This window comes from Pavona decussata, unplaced genomic scaffold (assembly GCF_977016875.1).
Source record: "Pavona decussata unplaced genomic scaffold, jaPavDecu1.1 SCAFFOLD_32, whole genome shotgun sequence".
NCBI lineage: Eukaryota > Metazoa > Cnidaria > Anthozoa > Scleractinia > Agariciidae > Pavona > Pavona decussata.
Window position 1 is genome coordinate 3,120,001 of NW_028145455.1, and position 21,096 is coordinate 3,141,096.

The 21,096-nt window shown below is 40.0% G+C and overlaps 1 protein-coding gene across 3 annotated transcripts; it reads right to left on the reverse strand.

Annotated features, from left to right (window-relative positions):
* Nucleotides 1-6,676: 6,676 nt before the first annotated feature.
* LOC146484665 (uncharacterized) lies at nt 6,677-20,761 on the reverse strand. Of its 3 annotated transcripts, none has more exons than XM_085104750.1 (11): nt 20,632-20,761; nt 18,739-19,012; nt 17,568-17,749; nt 16,967-17,050; nt 15,266-15,328; nt 15,025-15,083; nt 14,488-14,702; nt 12,671-13,232; nt 9,693-11,487; nt 8,400-8,528; nt 6,677-7,642 (listed from the first exon to the last, which is right to left on the reverse strand). In XM_085104750.1, the coding sequence occupies exons 2-11, from the start codon at nt 18,986-18,988 to the stop codon at nt 7,541-7,543; spliced, it is 3,441 nt and encodes a 1,146-aa protein (XP_084960876.1). In that variant the 5' UTR covers nt 18,989-19,012; nt 20,632-20,761; the 3' UTR covers nt 6,677-7,540. The 3 variants fall into 3 exon arrangements, with proteins under 3 accessions (XP_084960876.1, XP_084960874.1, XP_084960875.1); XM_085104748.1 differs by having other exon boundaries at nt 17,568-17,755; nt 20,632-20,749; XM_085104749.1 differs by having other exon boundaries at nt 17,568-17,755; nt 18,739-19,009; nt 20,632-20,740.
* Nucleotides 20,762-21,096: the final 335 nt, after the last annotated feature.

Consider the following 21,096-nt stretch of genomic DNA (forward strand, 5'->3'; position numbering starts at 1 on the left):
TGATAAGAATCCAGCACAGACAACACAGGGTAGATCTCGGGGGACGAATAGTACATGATTATCGTTTCAGTCCATTAAATATATACCTTGTAGACCTTGACTTACCTCAATTTCTTCTTGATGTAACTTTCAAAAATTATTTAATTTTTAGCACTGTCATCGCAAGCGCAAATATTGACATAGTTTATTCCTGTGCTTTTCGCGTGCTTGTGTATCACATTTCACTTGTCACACATTGAAAAGTTATTCGCGTTGTTCAAAACTTTGAATCTCTAATATGCGGAATTTGAGACAATTTTCAGCCTTGCCTCGGGGATGTGATATCGCCAGATATAATGTGAGTAACGATTGCAGACAAGTAAGAGCATTTCTTTATATCTAGCTTTCAGTCGTTTAATCGAGGGTCCTGAAGGGGTAAAATCGGAACTGGGATTCACGGCCTGTTTTTACCCTGGGAAAATGGGATTTAGGTGACTGGGACTGAGATTTGGTCACTGGGAGTGGGAATGGGAAAAAATGTCAAAAATGGGAATGAGATTAATATTTTGTAACCATGACCAGTCAAGACATCACCTATTTCCTGGGATTGAGAAAAGTAAAAAAAGTGTTCAAACCTTGTTCGTGCCAATTTTTAGCATGTCTAGACAGCTAAGCACGTTTTATTTTTGTGTACAGCGGTGTGTCTAAAGCCAAAGGTCTACAGAGCATGCGTATTTCTTAAACAACATGGCGGGAGTGACGGCAGGAGCAGAGTTGTCGTGCAAGACTCGCACTGCTGTCGGGGAAGTTAAGTACTTTTCTACTCAAAATGTTATTATACACACCGAGAACTGTAAACTGGAATTACCATTGGATTGTTCAACAACCCAGATGGAGAAGAATATTCGTAGAAGGTGTGGTATTGAGGAATATGAGTAGACTAAGAGGATTTGCAGATTTTGCTATTGAAGCGTTTTACATTGTACAAGAGCCTGGACAGGCCTGCACGACTCCCTAGCGCATGTTTTAGCCTTTTTTTTTTTTATAATTTGGCGCTCACGACTATATCTTTGATTGACCGCCCTCTTTTGTAACATGAGGGGCGGGTCTTTGTAGATTTCTTTGAGCAATGGTTTCATGTTGCTCTATTAAATGCCAGGCTTTCATGAGGATTTGTTTTAATTTTGGCACTGCTGGGTGTTATTGGGTAAACGAAAGGCAAAATTCGTTTGTTTTCCTTTGGTTTTTGAAGGAGTGCCAGTTTCCTGTTTTCAAAATGCACTTCTGAGAGGGTCCTTTGAACAAGGTTCTCGGGATAACCTATCTCCCGTAAGCGTAATTTAAGATTAAGAATTATTTTTCTCTTCAAATATCTTTTTAGAAGAGTTTGTTATGAGAAGTCTCAGAGCCTCGCCTATGATAAAGCCTTTTTTGACCTCTAATGGGTGGCACGAAGAGGTGTGCGTATATTGAAATGTTTTAGTAGATTTGAAGTGCGCACGCACATCACGAACTGAATTGCTTCTGAATCTTTCGCCTTTATAAATGTTTGTATCCAGAAATGTCACTCTTCTGTTTCTGAAATTTCAGCCGTAAATTAAATTGTGGGGTGGTGTTTGTTTGCTTGCTCAATGAACTGCATCATCTTCTCGCTGTCAAAGTCCAGAGGGAAAATATGTCGTCTATATATCGTTTTCAAATGAGTGGTTTTAATGCGCTTTGGTTTAAAATCTCCGCTTCAACCTTAACCATGAAGAAATTGGCAAAGGCGACTGCTATTTTTGTACCCATGGTTGTACCATGGGTTTGTAGGCAGTGCTTTCCATGGAACTGGAATGGATTTTCTTGTTGAATTAAACTTAGTGTTGGGTCGTATTTAGAAGCCGTAATTTTGTGGATGCGAAGAGAAAAGAGCTGGTATGTATAACACTGGGATTTTCTGTGAATTCTGCTAGTGGGAATGGGATTTGAACACTGGGAAGTGGGATTTGGGAAAAAAAATGGGCTGGGAAATGGGATTGGTACCCCCCCCCCCCCCCTTTCAGGACCCCCTTTATCCGGGTTGTGATTGAATGAGTCAAGTAGTCACTAACAATGTTGCACTATTCTTCAGTATTTTCGACAAACACACAGAACAACAAAGCTTGGTTGGCAAGTGTATTTATACAGATGGGCATATAGAAAAGATTTTTTGTTTCTACTTTCTGGTCATAAATGTATACAAAGGTAAAACAACGGACGCGTTTCATCCATGTGGCAAGTCGAGAAACGGCTGATGTTTATATTTACGTCGGTGCGCGAGTTTTTCAGTTTTTTCTTGCGGTGGACTTCATTCGTAATATTTTAAGCAAATTCTGTTTTAGGTCCATAAAAAGGGAGCATTTACACTTTCTAGCCTAAAAATAACGGCAGTTTGGAAGTGTAGCATGATATGAGAGACAGGGTATTAATTTCACTGATTTTCGAGGAACGGCTCTTTCATCTCGCTTGAACGTCTCAATATTTGTTGGCTTCACACTAGAGCTTGTAAGTATAATCTAAGTGCACTTGAAACCTACTTCGAGTGTGAAGGGGTAAAACCTACCAACTTGAACTTTACTTAGTGATCATGGAAACGTTCGTAGTTCAAAGAAGCCGAAGTACGCCGCCAAGTATGGCCAACACCACACTTGAGAACGTACTTGACCAATAGGAAAAGGGTAGCCAACTGAAAGCCACGTGCTGCGGTGCCAGGACAGATAAACATTTTGCCGTGAACTAAAATCAATCAAAAAAAAAAAAATCAAAATGGATGGCTGGAGATACGCCTCGCAGTTTGAGAAGTCCGCGTACCAAATCACACAAAGCGTTAAACGTTGGACGAGCCACGCGGAAATGCATTTTCCAAAGTGGATCCATGTCGCGGTTAGCTAAAAGCAGTCTAAACGAGGCCATGCCCAAACCCTGTGGCGATTTCTTTGCCAAAAAACCACGTTGCTGAACCATTCTCGACAAACATAGAAGATGTCGCCTGTTCTTTAGTGTTGTCGCCAAGTATTCGTACATGTATCTATGCATTTCCTGTAATGTTAAAACTCTCTGAGTTAAAATTAAAGACAAAATAAAGAGTAAACAACATAACACGTTTTTCCGTTGCAAAGGCTCCATGATTTTCCGGCGAGCAATCGCATTTCTGATTTTACCGCGAAACATGATTGACAGCTTGTGCTTCAAATGTATACTTTGTTACCAGGTGTGAAGCCAAGTTTTCTAAAGTGCGACTTGAGATTTTCAAGTGCACTTGAATCAAGTGCTTACTTGAAGCTAACTTAGCTTGTAGTGTGAAGCCAACAATTAACTCGAAAATTTCACCTGAAAAGAATCATTTGATAACTTAATGCTAATATGGGGAGCACTCAAGTTTAAAGCAAGTTATTTACGTGTATAAAAGCATGAGATGAAACCAGAGACCATGGCTTTAATCTAAAAGCTTCCGTGAACTGTATTGACATGTGCAAAGTAACAGTAATTAGTTATTGTAACTTATTCCCTTAGTTCTTTTTATATCGACGCATGTTCTCATTAAACAAAAGGTGCAGTTAAAGAGCGAGCTTTGTTGAAAACACTGTTACTAGCAGATTTCCCAGAAGCGAGAATAACAGACAACTTTGTTGGAATAAATTTGGCCACGGTTTGTGGCAAGTTTAATTGAACAAATTATCAAACTCATAAAACAGCAATAAAAATTAAAGTACAATCTCCTGTTGATAAATGGGGCGACAAAATTTCGCCTGGGTTGGACTCTGCCCACGCATCAGGAAAAAACGTTAACGTAACAGGTGGTAAAAATGGGGAGGAGGTGGGAAAGAGATTTCTGGGGATCTGTTCAATCTGATGGCGAGGAGAAGAAGGAAGACTACCTCGGAAAAATTTCTATTTCATAACCACGCTTTATCATTTGCTCTAAGCTCATTGGCTACCTTACGGTGCTATCCGCACCTGGTACGACCCACCTCCACCGGATTATCACGTGAACACCACGCCTCGATATAAATTACATTATGTCGCGCCATGTTTGGTTTTATTTAAATCTTTTCATTTTTTGGTTCCTCACCTGTTATCAATTTCTAGACATCATTATGCAATATGGAGGCCAACTAGAAAATCGGATGGTTAACTTGGCCTCCATCCTCAATCTACCTTAAAATTTTCAAAACAAACTAAACAAATTTAACCATATAAGAATGTAATTAAAACACTCTTATTAATCTTGAGGAAAATAAAGGTTGTTGTTGTTGTTGTTAAAGAACTGAAATGGCGAATTGTGCGGTCAAAGTGCATTCCACACATCTCGACCTAGCGCGCTCACTTTTCACGTGCCAAACTAAATATTTTAACATGATCAAAACAAGAACAATTGCCCGTTCAAAAACATTATTTTATTACCAGTATATTCGTATACCCCCAATGCTATGGTCATCTGAAATATGGCAAAAATCACTCTATCTAAGGAATAGCAAACATTGTATTCTTTACGTGGGCAACTTCAAATGAAAGAATGCTCAGGTCGATATAAAATATAGTTTGGAAGCAAAATGAAGCACAAGGGATGTTAAAACGATTGTGAAAACATTTCGAGAAAACGTTTCCTTGTCTTGAACGAGTTTTGAAAATGTACTAATTTGCATAATTTCAATCGGGCCATCCAGCCCGTTTGAGGCCGGTTTCGAAATTTCCCAATTTTTGCCAAAATAAAAATTCGCTGGAACTTTTGAATATAATTTTGAAAAAAATTCTCCAAAAGGGTCTTTTGGGGCGAATAAAAAGAAATTCGAATTTTCGCTTCTGTCGCTGGATTCTTGAAAGTTATTGACAACGGCTCTTAAGAAGTGTTTCTAGCCTAATTTTTACATTGTTAAGCCAAAGCGACAAAATCAGTTGCTATCCTTACATCCCAGTTGGGTCTCGTTTGTGTTTAAAATCTTATCTCATTCAAGGAACTCAGTTTCAGAATTTGAAGCACCAAACGGGAAATTCCTACCATTTGTTATCTCACATCTTTCGAACGGAGTCTGTGTAATGTCATTAAGAATTTTATCTGAAATAATTCGGGCCCATTGCTAGTTTTTGCCAATCAATCAATCAATCAATCAATCAATCAATCAATCAATCAATCAATCAATCAATCAATCAATCAATCAATCAATCAATCAATCAATCAATCAATCAATATGTTTAATGTAGTCAGTACGCTTAGCTAAAAAAGCTAGGTTACAGGTACGCCACGGAAAAAAAGAGAGTTGTTGAGAGTGATGTTTTCTTTGAAAGCACAACACCAAGAGTATGCGCGGTGTTGGAGTCGAACGACGACTCGTGGTGAAAGATGGCTTTTGGTTAAGGCAAATATTGAAAGTTCTAAACAATGCATAAAGGATTTAAAATAACTAAAATTCCTTGCAACTTTATTTTTGTCGCTGAAAATGACTGGCGGAGATGCGACACGCAGGGGAACTGAAACATGATAAACCGGTTAATATTAGATTTTGTGTTCATAAACAATTACCGAGTGTGAAAAACCTCATTCCAAACAATCTTGTACCCAGAGTCCTCAGGCTCTTTGGCCAGCGGTTAGTCGCCAGGAGAGACTCTGGGGTCTTCGAATTTTATTACCGCAGGATTTCTGCGGTAAAACAATGGCAACCGTTACGAAACAGCCAATCAAAAGATTTGAATTTTTTCGAAGTCCCCAGTCTCTCCTGGTGCCCACCCACCCACTCTGGGTACGAGATTGCATTCCAACTTTCTTGAAAACACCATTCTACAAATAGCTACGGTAGGAAAAAAAATTACACACAAAAATAATTTGCAAACTTTGCAAGTGCTCTACCGAAAGAGATATCCTGCACTTCTTTTGATGACATATAATATCTTTATTTAATCCCTTTATGGAACAAGAGAGAACAAAAGCAGCAACAACAATTGCCTTTTCAGTAGGTTCATCCAACACGTAGTGAATGAACCTGCTTAATGATCGGAAATCATTTAATATAAACTATTATAAAACTTTGGGATTCTTAAAAGTTTTACTGTTAACAGTTGTACATTTTATTGTATATTCTATTTGAATTTTTAAGATCTTGACTTAATTCTTATTTATTAGTTGCCTTTGAAAAGTCTCCTTGAGGGAAATGTATGAGAAAGTCTAAGGAGGCAATGGCATTTCGGTAAGCTTAAGTTTATAAAAATAACTGTTAGCATGGTTTATTTGAAATTCGCTAATTTTTTTAACAGCTAGTAAAGCATCAGTCAATTCCAAGAGTGCCAATCCCGTACCCACCCCCTCCCCGGGGGGGGGGGGGGGGGCTGATCCCCGGATTAGAATTTGTTGGAAATAAACTGGCAAGTGCCCTCGGTCGGGACAAACGAGCTGGTCAAATGCCCGACGGCACAGTTAAAAGTACGATTTTTTCGCTTTTGGGCTTACTATTATTCTAATAAACGCTTATTAACTTCAAGCTTAGTCTCGGATACGTCCTCAGTATTTTGGCAGATCCGAAAACCCGGCCCTAAAAATTTATTCAATAGGGAATTTCTGCAGTAAATCCGACAGTAGCATATAAAATTTAGAAATATGAACTATCTCTGTACAAATAAGTTTACATTTTCTTAAAACAGTATAACTCAAAAAGGACCCAAGTCTGAAAAACTTCTCAGCTGCTCCTCCTTTGTTTCTTTTTTATTTTTAATTTACGTTTTTTAACCCACGACTTTATGTACCAAATATAAATACATACGAATGCTACAACTGTAAACCGAATAAGACCGTCTGTCTAAAATGGTGGTCTCCTTTGCAGCCGTCGTTTGAGCTCGTCACGCAAGGGAGGGTGTTGCGTGACGAGCCCTGAAACGGCTGATTTGCAGCTGATGCGGCCCTAGATACTTATTTAGTTTCCATCTACTTCATGGAATTAAACAAAACAGGACAATACATAAGACCAAACACTACTTATCTCCTACTTAATTATGGCCTTACATTTCCACTTCGAAATTTCACGTTTTTAAAATTAGCATGCATATAAGCCCTCGAAGCGAACTATCAGCCGATGTCTTATGGAACCAATACCTTTTCGGGATGAAAAAAAATTATATCCCGTTCATTCTTCTCCTGTGGGAACTAATATGCTGTGTTTTGAGAACAGCCAAAATTTTCCCGAAAGAATGCGCCCGATATGATTGCCAAAGATCGTCTAGTCGCTGAAAAAGTGGTCAGAGATAACGTCGATCACATGGAAACATGACGGCGATAAGTGTTTCAGCCACCAACAGCCATATACCCTGCTTCAGACACATGTATCACCTGGTTGGTGATCTCTCAGTTTATGTAACGACAGCCATCCTTGGCGATCGTTAGAGATCGTATGGAAAGTAAGCCTAGAGGATGTTCTCAATCACTCTGGCCCTTCTTAGAATTAAATGTTGGCTAAGTTCCTTCTTCTTCTGATGCTTTTTTCCTTTCAGGGTATTCGTCAATCCTCCAAGTTTTATCACTCCCAACATTATCTGACTTACACTAAGAAAACCATTAAGGCGAACTAGTGAAGCTGACACCCTTGATCTTTTTTAAGTACTTCTTAACAAGACGGCCAACTCGGTCACGATCCACGCTGCTGCTGGATTCTTTAATCTGCAAGTAAAAAATAAAAGGACAATGGGCTTTTCCGTCGTCGTCGTCGTCGTCGTCATCATCATCATCATCATCATCAATAATAATAATAATAATAATAATAATAATAATAATAATAATAATAATAATAATAATTTATATAGCGCTGAGATTATAAAAAAAATATTCCAAAGCGCTTCACACACTGCTTATTTCAAAATTAAAAATATGTATAACAAAATGTAGAAAGTCACAGAGTATAAAAATATCAAATGTCAAGACAAATTGTACACTTTTTTTAAAAGGTATGTCTTTAACTTGAATTTAAAGAGAGTGACATTCGGACTGGCCCGTATTTCCAAAGGAAGTTTGTTCCATCATCATCATCATCATCATCATCATCATCATCATCATCATCATCATCATCATCATCATCATCATCATCGTCGTCGTCACACCATAGTAGTATGCCATAGATGACTAGACGAACAATGTGTCGAAATGTGACTGTTAACAACAATGTTTTAAACCTTCATGGCTTCCATCTCATTAAACCCTCAACCTCAAGGGCCCTGAATCCATTTGTATACATGAATAAAACCCGTCCAGTAATCTGTGACATACTTCTCACAACCGAAGTGCATGATTGCTATGATACATACCAAACCAGTGAATAGCATGAAGGGCGAAGGAAAGCAAAACCAAAGCATTGTCAACACAACTGAAGATCACTAAACTCGTTATAACCAGTCTGATAAGTATTGAATATTCAACAAACCTTTTGTACACTCTTTTTCATTATTAGCTTGTAGTCATCTTTCGTGATGTCTCCACGTTGAAAGAATGGCTTCAGGGCAAGTTTTACTTCGTCAACTATCTGCTCATGTCGCTGGAGGCGTGCTATTCCCTGATAAAGAGCAGAAACGACAAAAATTGGAATGCCTTGCCCCATTTAGCATATTAACTTTTCGGAGTCAAATACCTGGGCGTTTTACCAGTAGGTTGTGGGACAGATTTCTAATCTGAAAACCAGGCTGACAGTTGAGTTGTTGGACTGTATTTATTCCGGTCTACACGGGGCGCTGACTTGTACCAACTTAACTACCTCGCGCAAATACCGACGCTTATCCGAATTGGCCCAACTGCACATGATGCAATTTGATCGGCTAACAAGAACGTTAACAACAACAACTTATCAACAGAGTTAATAAGGTAATTTGCATGGAAACTGCAAAGAGATTCGAGTGCTGACGTGTCCAGCGCCTGTGTAAACCTATATTCGGGTGGAAAAGTCGTAAAAAAATTACATTTCATACGTAAGCCCAACGTAGCCGTTAGTATTAAGTATTAAGATCCATTTACGCGGGCTCTCGAAACGTCAGCACTCGAATCTCTTTACAGTGGCCAAATTGCTTTATCAACTCTGTTCTTCAAAAACTCATTAATAATTCATAAGCCCTCTAACCTATCAAATGGTCGATAAAACATCATGTGCAGTGGTTTTAAAACCCAATAAAACCTCCTCTTCTTTAGTATGCGGTGTTTAATGTTTTTCTCGTATGCTGATTTCCAACGTTCAAAAAAGCATCATCGTATGAACTCTCTTGACACACGCTTTTCCAGGAATGTTTTTGAAGCCGTTCAAAAAACTCGCAGCATGTGTTTTATCGGGTCTAACACCACTCGGCTGCGCCTCGTGGCTTTAAATCCTGATAAAACATCATTGCTGCTCGTGTTTTAAACATTACATAAGAACAAACATTCGCTAGATCTATAGAACCCCAGACTGTTCACTCCTAATTTTCCGTGTGCTGGAAAAGTTCAATAACGCCATATTTGATGACTGAAGAAGAGCAAAACTATGGAAAGGTACAAAACTGGTTACATAGGGGTGGGGGTGGCGAGTACAATGGAAATCGCTTTCACTTCAAACCCCAAGACCGCTAATTTGCAGTTTGGTGCTACTCCCAAGTTTCTCTCTCGATTACTCAGCCATCAAATTTTGCTAAAACGGGGAACAGCTGTGAGACTATTAACAAGCTTACCCCTCCCGCGCTTTTAATATCCTTACCAACTTTCTCTGTTGATCTCTGTCACCACTACCTCCAGTGAGCGTCTTATCAAGATTCTCTGCTGCAGTTTTGTCTTTCGAATTGTGTGCGTTAGATTCCGAACGTACTCTCTTAAATTCCTGCGTGTTACAGCTGTGAACATCGATAATTCCACTGGCAATGCTCTTGACCGGAGACTGACTTTCAAATGTGCCAGCTGGAAGGACAGCGGGGACGGCTGCTACCGGGCTCAAAATTTGAGGCGAAGGCTTCACTACTGCAACTGGTAAGTTAACTCCACGAGAACAGCTTGGGGATGGCTTCGTATTATGAGATCTTTCCTTGGGCAGCGGCTTCAAGTTATCCCCAGCACTACAACTTGGAAGAGATCCTGAATTTGAAGGAGATAACATTTTACGATCACCTGACATCCGTTCCCTCATACTTCGCTGTTTTTCATGCAGCATCTTGATTATTTCGATGTTGCTACTGCGTTGTTCGTTACCTTCTGTCGGGTTTGAATTGTCGATTAAAGGTGCTACTTTAGTTAAAGGCGTCACGCTACTTGTAGAAGTTGCGTGAACATGAGGAATATCCCTAGGTCTCTTTGCAAGGCTGGTAGTTGAATCCGTTCCACCAAGCGCATCAGGAGATGTCGCAATGGACGTGCTTCTCACAACTGAATGACTAGACGAGATGGCTTTCGTTGCGTGACATCTAGCAACGTTGTTCGACTTTGTCACGCAAGGTGCGGCGGCACCAGCAGGTACAGATGCTCTCATACTTGAAGCACTCCGCACAGCCGTGTAACTGTGGATGCTGCTGTTGATTTTATTTGCCTGACATCTGATCGTGCTGGTCGAATTGGCCACGCTAGTTTCAGCAGCAGATGCTGAAGATTTGAGGGAATTCCTACGCTGAAAATTTTCCCGCGTGAAGGGTCTCGTGTATTTTGAACCTGAACTTTGCGCAGTCTTTGGGTCTGTGACACAACTGGAACGAGGAACGCCTTTGGTTTGAGAAGTTAAATTTGGGGCCATCCGTTTGTGCTCCATGCCAGTTGTTGACGAATTTGGCGATCTCTGCCGCACGTTTGTGATGTCTGTTTTAACACGAAAGAATTCTTGTTTTGAATTATCATCGGAAGATAGGCTCTTCGTTCGTTTCGGTATTTTAAATTTGGCAAGAGGGGAACTTGGAACCTGTTGTTGCCTATCAATAACAGACCCAGTATCACAAGAATCAACGATTCTACTTGTTTCGCCTTGAGAGTCGCACGATGGACTCCGTTTAGGAATTCGAAAACCAGAAAGCGTTGATTTAGACGAAGGAGACCTTGATGGTGGTGAACAACCGCTTGCAACGGAAGAAGAGATCGTGTGCTGGGGGCGCTGTATTTCCGTTACCTTACCACACGGCGCACTGCATTCCGGCTTTGAAAAAGAAATCAGATTTTCAAAAATGTTGTCACCTCGCCAACACTGTTCGCTAACATTTCGTTTATCCTTTGACTCTGCGGAAGCTTTGGAAATGTCAGATTCCTTTGAAAAAGTTTTGTTTTCTTTTAAAAGTTTCATCTCCGCTGTGTTTTCTTCTTTAATCTTCGGCCCATCACTATTATTCTCCTCTTTGTCTTTGCAAGTAGTCAAGTTATCTTGCTTGCTCCTGGCATCAGCTTCCGCAGATCCTTTACCATGTGACTGGCCAGCGGTTGTAATTATTTTACCATCACGTGACAACTGAGTGCCAGAACTGTGCAAAGTATCCAGGCCTTCAAATATGGATCCCAAGACATCAGGGTTGCTTGATTCGGAACTGAAAACCAAACAAAACTGGCTTCAGCAGTTTGCCATGGCTAAAATACTGTTTCTACCTTTTAAGGATCTATCCTCCCAAAATTCTTAACCTGCGAATAGACTGGCTTATTTCAATGGCGTCGCGCGAATGTCTTTCCGAAAGGCTTATTGAAGTGTTTTTAGCCTCCGCTATGGAAAGCCGAATGATGCAAAATTCAAGAAACAAAATTGGCTTCACGTTCACTTGAGCTTGATTAAAATATGTGAGATAGTTCAATCAAGCTCAATGATATTAAATCGCCTTCAACCATTTTTATCTCAAGGCCAGTACATTTTCTCAGTGACTTTTGTGCGAAGGAAAATTTAGTACTAAACAATAAATACAATGGAGTGTTTCTATCTCGGAACTATTGGTCTGATGAATGCCACTTGGAAATTTCACCTTCTTAAAATTCACTCAAAACACATTAATAATTCATAAGCCCATTGACCTATCAAATGCGGTGTTTTATCAGTTGCTAAAACACTCCTCATTCGTATGCGGTGTTTTTCTCGTATGCTGTTTTCCAACGTTCACAAAAGCATAATTGTTATGAACCCTATTGACACACGCTTTGCCAGGAATGTTTTTGAAGAAGGTTAAAAAAACTCGCAGCACGTGTTTTATCGAGTCTAAAACCACGACGCATGCACCTCGTGGTTTTAAACCCAACAAAACACTCCTGCTCTCGTTTTTTAAAGATTATATATAAGACCTCGAAGCGAACAACCAGTCGATGTTCTTTTGGGACCAACACCTCTTTCAGTTATATTCTGTTCATTCTGCTCCTGTGGGTGCTGATGTTGTGTATTCTGATCCCTGAGCCGCAATGAGGACAGCCAGAATTGGACATGAGACATTTGCCAAGTTGGTTTCGGCTAATTACAGCTATGATTGCGCCAACCCAAACACAGGTTGCAAAGTGATCATCAAAACCAAGCGCCCTTTTCTGGAAAGTCTGGATAAGTTTCCGCAACCGATAAGATTTTTTATTTATTTCAGTTGTTTTTCGTGTGTTTGCTTGTTTGTTCGTTAATTAGTTTGTTTGTTTTCGACAGGATGTTATTTTTATTACAAACTTACTTTAGACAACGTCTGCAATAAAATTTATAAAATTTAGCTCTCAAATATACAATGTTGGGCAAATCACGAACAGTCTTACCTCCAAGGGTTTGTCTGTATTTCCTTCTTAGATACTTCTTGAGCATCGTCGTCTCCATCATCAAAATCATACAAGGCATAAGCGTTCCCAAATAGCGCAAAGCTGGAGCTCGGTTCGACTCTATTGGGAAATGGCATCCTACCAACCGACACGTGGCGCCCAGGCTCAGTGGAAGGACCTGTCGAGCTTAAACTTTCCAGCAGACGTGCATGGACAGTTCTGCCGCGTCGTTGCGGCTCATAAATAAACGGCGACACCTCGTCTTCTTCGGTTACGCGTCGTCTCTTTGCCGTTCTCGACGTTTTTGTTTTAGAAGTCTTTCTTCGCTTCGTGTACCGCTTCCTTTTAGCCGTTTTGTCACCCATCTTAGTGCTTCGGGATTGTGACTTTTTTCGTTTCCCTATCTTGCCTGCCGATGTCTTTTTCGTGGAGCTTGATCGACCTGATGTGCTCGACCTTCTTCCTCCTCGACCGCACCCACGACTGCTACTCCTTCCCTGTCCCCGTGCAGTTCTGCCTCGTCCTCGTGTTGAGGCAACTGTTCGAGCTGTTCGTGTTGTCGCTGCAATAAACATATCAGGGACCTTCAGATCAGAGGACGAGATTGACTTCGCGTACGACTTTCAAATTTCAAATTAGCCACATCCCCAGAACCCTCGCTCTTTCCCGTTGCTTACCAGCAGATAAAGAGACCCTAGAAACAAGTTTTAGTGTGACAAGCCGTTATCTAAACCACGCAAACTAGATTTGAAAAGTCGCACTCGTACTCAATCTCGTACTCGTAGTCAAATCTTAAGGTCCCTATTACCGAATTAAGAAGCGACAAACATCCGAGAGGTCACACTTTTACACCTACATATGTGCACTATACAATATCTACGTGATAGGTTAGAACCACTCTGTTCAGCATAACAAACACCGCCATAAGAGAGTACTGCTGAAGAGCTTGCAGTTGAATGTTCACACTTTTACAGAAGTGATATTTCATCAACTGTCTCAAAATGCAGAGCCACCCTGTTCAACATAACATGACAGTTCTGCTTGATATCTTTCATTTGAATGGTTAAAGCATAGGATGTCACATACAGACTCAAAAGTTAGAACCATCTTGTACAGCAAAATAAACAGCACCACAGGAAAGTACTTCTCAGTAGCTTTCATTTGAATGGTCGTACTTAAGGATTTCATTCACATAATGAAGCATTGAAACCCTCAGGCACGGCATCAGAGCATAACTGAACAGTACCACACGAAAGTACTGTTAAATAGCGATGTAGGACTTCGCCCACTGGTGCAAATGCTAAACTTCTGTACCACTGACCCAAACGCACTGCTTGGCTGCCTTCATTTGAATTGTGGCAATTCAGGATTTCATATGTGGACGCGGACATGACCTGTTAAACCTTGTAAGCAAAGTAACCACCTCCACATGCAGGGAATTTCAATGGTCACATTTCAGGATCTCATCTACCATCTTAAAAGTTAAAACCATATATAGTGGAACCTTTCCTTACGGACGACCCTATAATACGGACACCTCTCTATTACGGACAGTTCACTTGGTCCCCGAGAGACTGAAATCCATAAAAAGTCTACCTCTCTAAAACGGACACCTCTATAATACGGCACTTATTCCTGTCCCCGTGGTGTCCGTAATAAAGAGGTTTGACTGTACACTGTAACATGACTGAAGGTTTGGTTGTGAAAGTAAAACGGTGGTATTTCAGAATGATTCAGTGTCACCTCTTTCAAACAGTACCCATAAAGTTCCCGCACTAAAAAAAAAAAATCCCTATATTGTACACAAACAACCACACCTGTTCTTCCTGAACTGGAAACTCGTCTTGCAGTACTTCCTCGTGGTCTCCCGCGCGTGACCCGCGCACGTGGTGCCTCTCTTTCACGTACCTCTAGCACCTCTTCGTCTTCGTGTTGTTCCTCTTCAGCGTCCTCGCGAGATGTACACGCGGGACAGAACCACTCATCCAGAGGAACAAATTCAACAGGTGGAGTCAAACATTCCATGTGATACCTAAAGGCGGGATGGTAACAAGCTTTATAAAGTAAGTGAAATGAAAAATCCTGCCACTTTTTACTTCAAAATGCTCGGGGCAAAACTGAACAAGTTATTAAAAAAACTCCACATTTCTGAGTTGAAACGAGGCCCATGGCATGTTCTACAAAACACACCATTTGACAAATTTTTTTTGAAAGGACTGGCACATGGTACTGGGTAATGCAAATACCTGAACGCAAGCATGTTAAGGCATGGCACACTAAGAAAAAAAGGTTAACACATTTTTAGTTAAAAAACTGTCCATTATCAGTGAGACTTCTCAGGCATTGTAACTTACCCATTATCACAACCATCACATAACAGCATTCTGGCTTCTCTGTTACATTCACCACATACCTGATGAAGAAATGATAAAGCACACTAAAATTTCAAATTATGACACTCATTTCAGACTTTGCACTGAGACATACTCTAACTCAATTTGATTTTTACATGCTGATGTGAGCAATTTACATGTAATTTTTAATGCACATTTATGTATTGGGTAATTCAACAAATCAACCCCAACTGCACATCACCTCACAGTAAGTTGGGTCATCTTCCTCTTCTTCAGCTCCAGCTGGTCGTTCCTCAACAGGAATCTATTAACAGTAGGTAAAGGTTAAGTCTTCAGGTCACATTAAGTGGACCACTCAGCTACACAGCGTATATATATTTATTAAAAACTGAATCATTGTATAATGCAATTCGAGGGATTTGATTGGCTTAGAGGCCATGGTATATGAGCCATTATACCATGGCCGAGAAATGACGATCATTAAATTGTCTTCTGGTTGTTCTTGCACAGCGAAATCTGTAAGATCTAGCAATATTTCTTGATTGTTTTTAATAAAACAATTATTCCACTTGCACTTGTTGGATATGAGATGATTATAGCCAACTCGGCGCTACGCGCCTCGTTGGCTATCTATCATCTCATATCCAATGCGCGCTCGTGGAATAATTGTTAAATATACAGACTGCAGAACAGGCCTTGTTTTGTTTGCGTTTTTCGCGGGCAAGCATTAGGCAAACGTAGAGTGCGAGTCAGGCATGAAAAAGCACAAAAAATAACATCTGTTCTGCTGGCTACTATACTGTATATAACACTCTATAATAATTTTCTGTAGCATGAAATAACTTGAAGTATTTCAATATCCCCTCCCCCATGGGTGGGGACCGGTAATCCATCGCAGGGTTATCCTAGTAACATATCACTTGTACATGTAGTTTGGTGATACAGTACACTTGTGCCTTGTTTAAGGAAGCAGCTATCAGACAATGCAAGGACCAGCACAGCCTCAAACCATCAATGTTCAAACCCTCCAACTGAATTCAGTATTAAGGTACATATTAGCCACTATGCTGTGCCACCATTCCTGTACCAGGAAACTACAGTTAGGGAATCCTAGGCTATTATAACTGGTTGCTGGGTGGTTACTATAAAGGAATTGCAATTGGTAAAGCCTGGTTTACACGTACGACACAAGCATAAGCAGAAGAAACCTACGTGTAAACCGGTGCGACGCAAGCATAAGCGCCTTATGCTTGGGCTTGCACTTATGCTAGCGTCATCCCAGTTTACATGTACGACGCAACGACGCAAGCATAAGCACATGCACAAGAGAATGGAATGATTTCCATTCTCTTGTGCTTGTGCTTGTGCTTGTGCTTATGCTTGCGTCGTTGCGTCGTACGTGTAAACCGGCACGACGCAAGCATAAGCCGAGCACAAGGAAATAAAACTGAAAAACAATGACAAGTTTTCAGCGTACATTCTAGTTACTCATGCGTTGCCATTTGCAAAATGGCGGCAGCAAATTTTTATGCTTCTGCGCTTGCGTATGTCACATTATGCTGATGCTTATCGCATGTATAAACATCCTTGTGTTCATGCTTGTGCTTATGCTTATGCTTGCGTTGTACGTGTAAACCAGGGTGTGCAGCACTAATAAAGGCAGTGCATCTACATTTAATTAGTACACCTGACTTTTGAGTTAAGAGTCACTTATATGTCTGCAGTTTTAATCAGCCATGGCCAGGACTCAGAATTTCAATAGCTGGGGATTCCCCCAGGTTTCTGGTCCATTGACAGCTTTGGACTCCTGCCAGTTTGTTAAATTTCCATATTCATGATTACGTATACAGCTGAGAATGATCACACCAAAACTATTTATACACTGTACCCTAAAAAACAAACAAACAATATTGATATACATCTAATAACACATGTAAATTACCCTTTGCAAAACAGGTCCTTTCTTTGTTGCATGAACCAATATTTCACTGAATGGTTTCCTTCCTACTGGGCAAGTAGTGGCATTCTACAAATTATACAATTAGAATACAGTAATGTTGTAAGTAAACATAAAATTCAATGTTAAAGTATTCATTAATTCAGCAACAATGCATCAATTACAATTGTAGCAGCTTAAGCAAATCAAATAGAGATGACAAAGAAATTATAAAGGAGGTTAAGGCTAACAAAGAATTTCAGATCATTCTCTTGCAATAAAAACAACAAATGTTGTGGTTGTGCAGGAAGTTGCCAATAAATTATAAGCAAGAACTTCTGGAAAAGTATGTTCTTAACTTTAAGCTGTCCCCTCCAATCACCCTTATCAATGCCTGCATACAAAGCCAGCATTTACATCTTGGAGTGACTGTCAACTCGGCTAATAGCCTGTGAATGCAGAAATATTTCCAGCTGTTGCTTCTCCGGGACAGCCAAAAATACATCTGTGTTTGCAGGCTAACTCGGCTAGGCTGTGACTTTTACCTGCTGGTAGTCACAGTACCCATTCTGAAATAACAGTGTCACTAGGTAGTGCCTATTCTCACCTTTGACCATTCTTGTATGCAATCAAAACAAAACACATGTGGGCAGTTATTGGGTGTCCCAAGAAGCTGTTCTTTCAGAGACATCAAACAGACTGGGCATTGATCAACATTACCAGATGACATCTCATTACCAGAGTCTTCAATATTTATATCATCAATTGGATCATCACAGTCTTCATTATCTTCATCTATCAAATCAACAGAAATAAACTGTTCAATTGTGTGAAGTGGTTTAAAATGGATGCAACAGATACGAGATAATTTTGAGATTCTTGATGTTGTAAAGATCACGTCAGCTACATTACATGACTGTATAAAGACAGTACAATTTGTATTTGCATGCATACACGTATTTGTAAAATCAAGAATACCTTTAAATCTTGTGTATACAGTAATATTATATTATTTGTCTTCCAAAACATATGGACACAAGCCAATGTTAATTAATGTTTTAATTGGGAATTTTATTAAAAAATGTTTCAGAAAATTTCCATACCCCTCCAAAAGATTGGATTGGATCCCCCCCCCCCCCCCCGCCCCCTGGAAATTTCAATTTAGCTCATTTATTTGTTTACGAACTTTTGTTATCAAGTCCCCTATCTCCCACAGAATTTCCAACAACCTAGCTTCCATGTGGTGGGTATGGATATTTTTATCCTGCAAGCAGATCGAGTCACTTTGATCTTTCCTAGATAAGACTTATCTGGGTTTACAAAGGATCAAAGCAACTCTGCTCTAGTGCAGAGTAGGATAATACACTGAAACCAAACATTTGGAATTTGACTGTGTGCATTTATTTTTTCAGTATTAGGGTACATGATCAGAAACTTAATGTTGTGTGGTAGCTATAAGATGTTCCTCAATGAAATACATGTATATGACATGTATGACATGTCTCAAAAACCCTCCTAGCTTTTACATGGGGCTGTGAAAAAAAAAAAATTCTTTTTTGTTTTTGTTTTTGGTGGTTTTGGTGGGGGGGAGGGGGGGGGGTTTAACTATCCAAGCCAAAAAAAATAATAATAATGATATTGAACAAAAATTTAAATCAAAATTTAAAAAATTAATGAAATATACATTGACAATACTTTCAAGGCTAATTTTTATACACTTTCATCCACTGTAAGTAAAGCCAACATACATGTACATGTATCTTTATATAGCAACCAACCTCCAACTTCTTCCTCCTCGTCTATGGCCGATTCATCACCGCCATCATCATCATCCTCCTCCACCTCCTCATCATCCTCATCATCATCATCATCATCATCATCATCATCTCCACTCATATCATCTTCACTGTCACTGCTTAAAGCCTCAGAAGCTCTTCTTTTCCTTGTCCATACTTTGTAACTTGCCTTCTCCTCTGGGCTCACAACAAAACCTTCAAAATCCTCGTTATCACTGCTGCTGTCATCCATCAAAACATCGGCACAGTGCAACTGCTGAAGCAAAATAAACAGAAAACCCTGGCAATCAATTTAAAAGTTCCAGATTTTTGAGAATAAAAAAAAAATTAATGTCTTTCTATCTGAAACTGCATGAAGAGCATATACGTATACACACACCAATAAAATGCATTAGTCAACCTACAGAGTGTACATGTAATCATCTCTGTTCAAACGTTATTTTGATAAATAACAGAACCTTAAATGGACCTCATAATCATTTCCAAAGTACTCTAGGTCGCATGGGGTAGGCGCGGAATACAATTTGTATTTAAATGTATGCATTAGGAAATTAATGGCAGAAAATTAATTGTTGTCAGATCAAATACACAAATTTAAGAGAAAAATGTCATTGATAATTATAACCCTAAATGTTGGGAGGTAAAAAGATAGAACCCTGGAAATAAGATGCTATTATATACATTCTTAGGGCAGTGGTTGTGCTGGGTAGAATACAGTTACTTCTTCATTATTCTGTCAGCAGGTAAACATTTGTGAGAACAGTTTGTTGAGAAACTTTTTAGTAAAGTTAAATGCAGTTAAATGCAATTGAACTAAGCTAACAACAAAGAAAAGCTGGCATTCATTGGGCGGTCAGCAGCTCTTGGTAGGTAGCGAATGCGCAGAGCACTGCATTGTGGTTGCGTTTAAGTGTGGCGGTGTGTAGCGGACTTTGTGGAGTTTCTGGTTGGTTCATCTCGGTTTTTTTTTTGCCACTGCTTATGCATGCAGTGTGATGGGTGTCCGGATGACTGGACGTGGGGGCTCATGGCTGGGTCGTGGGGAATGCCAGCCATGGGAGAGTGTTACTGTCTAGGGGCTTGGCAACTTTATTGATTTTAAGGCCTTCTTTCCAGCGATGTCGATGGATTTTCGCTAACTGGTCCATGTCAGAAGTTTATAAACCGTGATGGGTCTATGGTGTCCTCAGTTCAACCAAAAATTAAAACTTTCTGCTTAGTTTGTTGCTGTTCACTTGGTGTTTCCATATTCTCAGCTGTTTAAGTAGAAATAAACACATGCCACATCGCTATAAATTATAAGCACTTTGTCTGCAATAAACGCCCTCCCTTGAACTCCTTTTGAAATGAAAGCTTACACGCTCTAAACCGAAACCGCAAATCATGTACATGTGGGTTTTCTACACAAAGAAGTTTCTTCTAAAACTAGTACTGAAGCATTATTTCGATGCCAACGTATCTGCGATAGCGACATAGAAACTAAATAGGTTGAGTGGAATGTTGATAGAATGCCATTGTAGATGCTTATCACATGAATTAAGACTTACAATATTTCATTTCAGACAGCGACTGGCGGCATGGCCGTGGTTAATTATTCCGCGGCAGTTTGTCCAATGCGAAAACAATGTTTGCTTAAACTGAACCAAAATCAGCTGCTTGGATTATAGACAACACTAAACTTCCAATAAAAATGAAGTTGTGTGAGAGATATAAAGAAAAAATGGCCCCTCGACCGAATCTCAACTTGTAAGGATTAAGCTTATGTAAGTTCTCAGAAATGCGTCGATACGATCACTAGACCTGCGGGAAAATGCAAGAAATTGAACTCGATGGATAAGATACTTAACCACACAAGGAAGATAAATTTCAATCTACCTTAAAATTCTGTTTCAAAAACCGCCAGTGGTTGTGTCATTTCGTAGATCAGCCTTTTTCCTCGTGAATCACCCGGTGCTGTTTCACCGCAACTCGCCGCCATTTTGCTTTAAAGCCATGTCCTGTTGTTTGAAACCGCTGAACACATAAACAGGAGCAAAGGGCACGGGCAGGAGCGCTGCAGTCTGTTAGGGTGTCTACCTTGTTTTAGGCCTGAGAACAAATACAAGGGTCTGTAGGGGTTCTGTAGGGGTAGGGCTGGGGAGACTCCCTTTAATTAAGGCGGGGGTACACCCGAATTTGAGTGAAATGTGAAGAGGTTTTAAGAATGGATAGAAGAAAGAAAATGATTTTTGGAACACTAACAGACAGTTGATACCCACGCAAGAGCACCCCGGGTTTCTAGTCGGACTAACTTGGTATCCGTCTATTAATTATTAACTACAAATTCTAATTTTAAAACTT

Bases quoted from the DNA above. Each gene is read 5' to 3' on its own strand.
- LOC146484665 (XM_085104748.1), bottom strand. From the start codon at position 18,988: ATGGATGACAGCAGCAGTGATAACGAGGATTTTGAAGGTTTTGTTGTG. The intron at 15,329-16,966 runs GTAATTTACATG...TACTGTTAATAG, and splicing joins AAGGACCTGTTTTGCAAAGG to ATTCCTGTTGAGGAACGACC. The intron at 13,233-14,487 runs GTGTGGTTGTTT...TGTTTATTGCAG, and splicing joins TTCCAGTTCAGGAAGAACAG to CGACAACACGAACAGCTCGA.